Source organism: Thunnus thynnus, chromosome 17 (genome assembly GCF_963924715.1).
Source record: "Thunnus thynnus chromosome 17, fThuThy2.1, whole genome shotgun sequence".
Taxonomy (NCBI): domain Eukaryota; kingdom Metazoa; phylum Chordata; class Actinopteri; order Scombriformes; family Scombridae; genus Thunnus; species Thunnus thynnus.
The window spans coordinates 21,698,123-21,704,450 of NC_089533.1; the positions used below are offsets into that span (position 1 = coordinate 21,698,123).

General features: G+C 40.9%; 1 protein-coding gene across 2 annotated transcripts in view; it reads left to right on the forward strand.

The window, feature by feature from the left end:
* tnrc18 (trinucleotide repeat containing 18) overlaps window positions 1–6,066 on the forward strand; it is a 59,070-nt gene extending 53,004 nt beyond the window's left edge. For both annotated transcript variants that reach the window (XM_067570231.1, XM_067570230.1), the window contains exon 30: window positions 2,023–6,066. In XM_067570231.1, coding sequence (XP_067426332.1) covers window positions 2,023–2,229 — 207 coding nt within the window. In that variant the 3' untranslated portion in view covers window positions 2,230–6,066. The remainder of the gene's footprint in view (window positions 1–2,022) is intronic.
* Window positions 6,067–6,328: the final 262 nt, after the last annotated feature.

Here is a 6,328-nt window from a genome sequence, read left to right on the forward strand (position 1 = left end):
ACCATTTCAATGCTCATTTTGTGGACAAAGTTGATAAGTTAAGAAAGAAAATGGGTTTCCCTAGTGGGGGAGGTATGTCGTTCCAAATAATAACCAATTCTGTCGTGAGAAACAAACAATGTATTTTTGAGTTCAGACTAATAAAAATGGGAAATGTGGAAAAACTACTTGCGGGACTAAACAATAATAAACCAACTGATAAGGATAATCTAGATGGACAGCTCTTCAAAGTTGTTTCAAATATAATTTCATTGCCAATATGTCATATTTTCAACTTGAGTGTGAAGGAGGGGTTAATCCCCCAGGATTAGAAATCTGCCAAGGTTGTTCCTCTTCTGAAAAACAAACGGGAGAGTTTCTCAGCTGCCAATAGCTGACCCATTAGTATTCTTCCAGTGTGGAGCAAGCTAATGGAAAAAGTTGTCCTTGAACAGATACTACACTATTTTTCACTTAATGAATTAAACTCTGATTTCCAGCCTACCTATAAGGCAGATCACTCTACACACACAGGACTGACAGAGATGATCGACAAATGGTTTTCTTATACTGACAAGAAAAGAACATTCCTAACTGTATTACTTGACTTTAGTGTTGCATTTGATATCTTAGACCATAGATTATTATTAATGAAACTAACTGCATATGGCTTTAGTCCAACAACAATCAACTGGATGAATAGCTACTTATCCAATAGGATGCAGTCTGTGGTTATTAATGGTATTTTGTCCACCGCTAAACGCTTACAGTGCAGCGTGTTCCAGGAGAGTTGCCTCAGGCTGCTACTCTTCAAGATTCACCAATGACATGCCATATGTCTTGGATAAGTGCAGTGCTGCTCTATTATCGGATGATACAACTTTAAATTTTGCATGAAATAACATAACTGAGTTAAAGAACACACTTCAGTCTGAACTGCAATAATTACTTGACTGGATACGTGAGAATAGACAAAAACCGAAAGTATGATGTTCAGGGTCAAACACGCCACTAATAATGATAATCAGCTGTGCCTGTCACTCAAAGGCTCGGATATTAAACAGGTTCAAGAGGCAAATTTGCTTGGTGTCACACTCGATTGGCAGCAATTACGAGAGAAACATATTAAAAATATTATTAAGAAAATGGTTAGAGGAGGATATCATGCATCAGAATATGTTCCTCTTTTCTTATCCGTGCCTCTAGAGTGCTAGTGACACAGGCACCTGTTTTATCTCACCTTGAATACTGCTCAGCAGTCTGGTCAGCTGCAGCCAAAAAAGATCTGTGTAAGCTCCAAATAGCTCAGAATAAAGCTGCAAGGCTCGCACTGCCCTGTCCTTTAGGTGTGAGGCAGAGTACAGAGAGAAGCATGCCAGGCTCTCATGGCTCAGTAGAGGAGAGGTTGGCATGCAGTCTAATGGGTTTCATTAGCAATATCTGTTATAGTAAACAACCAAATTGTCCGTATTCACAAATAAATGATCTGAGAGATCAACATAGTCACACTAGCAGGCAGATTAGTAGGGGTTATCTAGTTAAACCAAAACCCAGAACAGATGCAGTGTGTAGATGTGTAGTGTGTAGAGCCATCACGATGTGGATCATTGAAGCAGCCAGGAAGGCAGGTTTTAATAAACTACTAAAAAAAACACATGAACAATAACCCTAACGTTAATTAACCGACCTGAACAACCACAATGGAATGCAGTTTGGTGTGTTGTGATGTTTAGTTTTTTAGACTTTTGTCTTGAACAGGTTTTTTATTGAGACTTGTTCCGTGTGTTAATTGAAGGAGTTGAAATAAAATGACTTAATGAAAGATTAATTATATTATCATCCTTATTATTGAATTGATAATTGATATATTCAATCATTTTTCTTGCTTGTCTGATGTTTTTTTTTTGTCTGATGATTTTGTCCATTTCTGGGCTCATTTGGACATGTGCAGTTAATTGTCCAGTTGTGTAGAAGAGAATGAAATGTTTCATGCACAATACATACAATAGTTTTAGAATAACAACTTGTATGTCTCTATCGCAGCGCGCCCTCTACCAGTCGTCTCACAGCGACGAGAACGACGTGCAGACGGTCAGTCACAAGTGCCTGGTGGTGAGCGTGGAGGAGTACGAGCAGATGACCCACACGCGCCGCTACGCCGACAGCGAAGATCTCTACTACCTGGCCGGCACCTACGAACCCACCACCGGCATGATCTTCAACACCGACGGAGTCCCAGTCATCTGCTGAACAAAACCAGAACCCCGGCTACGAGTCTCTGAAACCAAATCGCGACACGACACAACAACTTCGGACCACGCTAGGACTCAAAACCCGACCCGTGGTCTCCCCAAGTCTAATCACTGCTCTTCACTCATGATGGATCTTTCACCGCCGTGACTCTAACAGCATGATACACTTCAAACAGACTGTCATGAACAGCTACTACTACAGAGACAGGAGACACTACAGACAGTATTAAAAGGAACCTGAACGTCTCCTGTAACATTTGCACACACAGACTCCATCAACATATACTGTTCTGCTTGTGTTCATGGGAAAGATTCAGAACACACATGAGCACTTCAGTCTCCTTTTTTCCATGGAAATATACCCTGCATAAACACGTGTACACCCACACCTGCACAGACACATGTAATGTAAATACTCACCCCCATGTAATACACACACACACACACACACACACACAGTTATATAGAGGAAAATATGAGTGTTTTATTTTCATGTAATAGATTTATGTCAGAGTACTTTTTTCTAAAGAGGTAAACCGTCGAGAAGCTTTAATGAACTGTGAATGATGATACAGGAGAGACGCCGGTGTCTGTCCGTCAAACAGACGCACACACGCCAGGTGATGTGATGTTGTGATTATGATGTTGCCGTGGTGATGTTACAGTCATGTTACAGTCATATAGAACATGTTACAGACATATAAATGTATCTACAGAACAGCAGGAGCGACAGACGCAGAGAGAAAGAGAGAGAGAGAGAGAGGTAGAGACTCCTTCCATTGCTGTCCAACAGAGAGCACTTAAAAAAAAAAACGAAAACACTTAAAGTCTATACTCCTTTAATTTAACCCCCTCAATTCCCCTTGACAATCCTAACCTCGGGCAGGCAGCCTGTCCGTGTGCTACTAAAACTTCTGACTCCCTCAGAGACTCAGGCTAAAGAGAGAGGAAGGAATCTTGTACTATTAAAAGCACTTCCCATTTTCATCTTTGAGTTCCTTCTCTTAAAGGAAAAATCCACCCTAACAACACTTAAACACTATGATGTAAAAAAGAAGATGCTGTTGATGCATCTTGCGTTTTGTTGTTTGTCTGTTTTGCTACAACTATACAGGGAGAAATAGATCCTGGCAGAAGCCTCGATTCGAGATACGTTGTCTGGAGGGTGTTGAGAGGTATTCTGGGAAACGTAGGACAGTTTTTGTAAGAAGAAATGATAACAGAGTAAAGTCAACACTTTATCACAAACTAACTCCTGGAATGTACTGACAAACACAAGCTGATGTATTAACAGTGAGGGTGGATTTTTCCTTTTTTTTTAAAAAAAAAAGGTGTTTTCACGGTTGTAAACGCTGCAGTCAGTCCAAGACGCATCAAGGTCATGGCACTGATGCACAGTATGAATCTGCCAGCACTGATTAGATCAGTATCATTCAATTTTAACAGTCCTTTTCCACAGTTTGGCTGCAGTGTTTGCAACCTCTATGTGTCCTGTGTTAGATGTTTTTTTTTTTTTTTTTCTTTTGCTTCTGCTGTTTTATGGATGTTATCCCCCCTTTGATCACATTTCTACCCTCCAAGCAATCAGTTGTATTTCTGACATGAGTGCACTTTGAATGAGCTCCGCTGCAGAGGAGACTCTGCGACTGGGAGGTCTTGTATGTCTTCCTAGAGTATTTACTAAAAACCCCCTTCCTCCCACCGCTTTCGCTGCCTCTCCTCTGCATGCCAGCGATGCCCTTCGCCCCCTTTAGACACAGATATAAACGAACACATGGACCACGTCCCTTTCACACGTTCTGCTTTTCGGCTTTCTTTTAGCTGCTTATGAATAATTTCTATGTGCCTAGTTTGACCGTTTTTAGGGTGAGACTGTTGAATGTTGTGCTCAGGGTTGTGAGCGTTTGGGCGGCCTTACTCTCCCAGGCCTTATGATGATGATTCGCCAAATCTCTCTTAGGTCCCGCCCTCCTCCTACTCCCACCATTATAAAGGCGCCGAGGAGGAATCTGATTGGTATTCTCCCCAGTCTGCTGACGTAGGGAAACACCTATCTTCTTTGTGATTTGTGGTTAAAACAAGCCCCCGTATATTGTGTATAGTGCGTGTATCAGATATATCAGCATCTAGATGCAGTATATACTGTATGTAGTATACTGTATATACCTGTGATTATCATGTTGATTTTCTTGTATGTTTCTTACCATGTTGCCCTCTCTCTGCCTTGCTGCAGAGATTGCAGATTGTCTTGTTGATATTCAATAGGTTTAATATTTTCTACTCTCTCGAGATCTTTTGGTTTTGTCAGATTTTTTTATTATTTCTACTCACTCTGAGGTGGCTGAGTGACATCTGGAGGACAACCCGAGATGTTAATGTCACGTGTTCCCGATAAATGACAAAAAAAAAAAGCATCAGTGTAGTAGTTAAGCTTGATAATGTGCTGCTAGTCTGTTAATATTGAAAGCCCGTTTAAAGAGGTTTGACCAGGTACAGAGTCACTATGTGTACTGTTGTCTGAGATTTTTTTTTTGTGTAGATTTCAACCTGAATGAATCGATCGATCAATTGATGCCAGAGAATTTTATCTTTTAAAGCCCCCGCCTGCCCCTCAAGCTGCTGCTCTTAGGTCGGCTCCCTCGGGCTGACACCCGACAGACGATCCCTCCCGTAAACTCACTTTCCTGCAGACAAAAGTTCAAAAGTTTTGACTGACAGCCAGACTGACAGCCAGCCAAAATGGATCCCCGGTGTAATGGATACACAGGTCGTACAGGTGTTTGCAGAGTGAACAAGTTAAAGTGCCCGTTATGAATGTTTGTTTACCCCTGGAGCTGCTAAAGCACTTTTTTTCTGTGTGTGTGTGTGTGTGTGTGTGTGAGCGTGTGTGTGAGCGTGTGTGTGTGCGTGTGTGTGTGTGTGTGTGAGAGAGAGACAGACTGATAAGACATCACACTCTTATCCCTTGGTATTACCACATACACACACACACACTCTTACACACCTTTGGTAACCCTTGAAGGTGTGTGTTATTGCCTTCCAATCTCTATTTGCCCCCCTATCTCCATCCAAAGCCCAGCCTTAGGCCTTCTTACAGGGTCCAACACACACACATACACACGCACACACACACACACACACACTTATTCCCCGTTTTGCCTTCATTTTCTTTTGGTGTCATGTGTTTTAAGAACCTGGCTTTATGTTCCTTTTATCACCATTTATGTGTTTTTAATTTTGTTTTTGCTGTGATTTTTTTTTTTTTAATATACATCTCTGTATTTTTTTTTTCTTTTGCATGTTTCTGTCATTTTTTTCCCCCCTTGCTTCCCCTCTCTGAACAATCGTCCACGCCTCTTAAGCAATACTGCTGAAAGGCACTGGGAGCTAGCTGCTAGAGAGAGAGAGAGGAATGGGAGAGAGAGCAAAAGAGAGAATGAGAGAGAGAGAGAGAGAGGTGGACTGGAGGCTGGTTCTTCGTCTGCTGTTCCTTCAGTATCGTTATCGTCCTGTTACAGACACACACACAAAAAAAAGATTATTTTGAAAATAAATAGAAAAATCATCTAAGTTTTGTAAATGATCCTTCACAGTCGAGGGGAGAAAAAGCTATCAGAATATACTTTGTACACATGTCTAATCTTGTAAAAAATGCAAAAGAATACATTTTAGAGATAAATCTGAAACCAGATATATTCTGTCGCTCTATACTGTATGTGTAAGGTTTTTTTTTCTTTTTTTTTTTACAGACAGCAACCACGTTTATCAGTGTTTCTTTCAAATTGTTTTAGTAACTCAATATTTTATAGTTAATCAATAAACAGATGGAACTGTACTTCTGGTGTCCTGTGTGAGTCTCTGGCATGAAAAACAAGTGCTTTCGATGACATTTGTGTTCCTTTTATCCTGCTAAAATGCTGCACTTTTGTTCACTTCAGTCATAAATTTGCAAGATGATAGATGCAGGAGCTCAGCTTTTGTTTTATTTTGAGTTGTACTTAGTCAAACATGACATTTTCACAAAGTGCCTGAGCTGCAACTCAGCTAATTGCACTTTCTTTCCTCTCCATCACCTCGCCTCCTGCACTGTCTTCAGA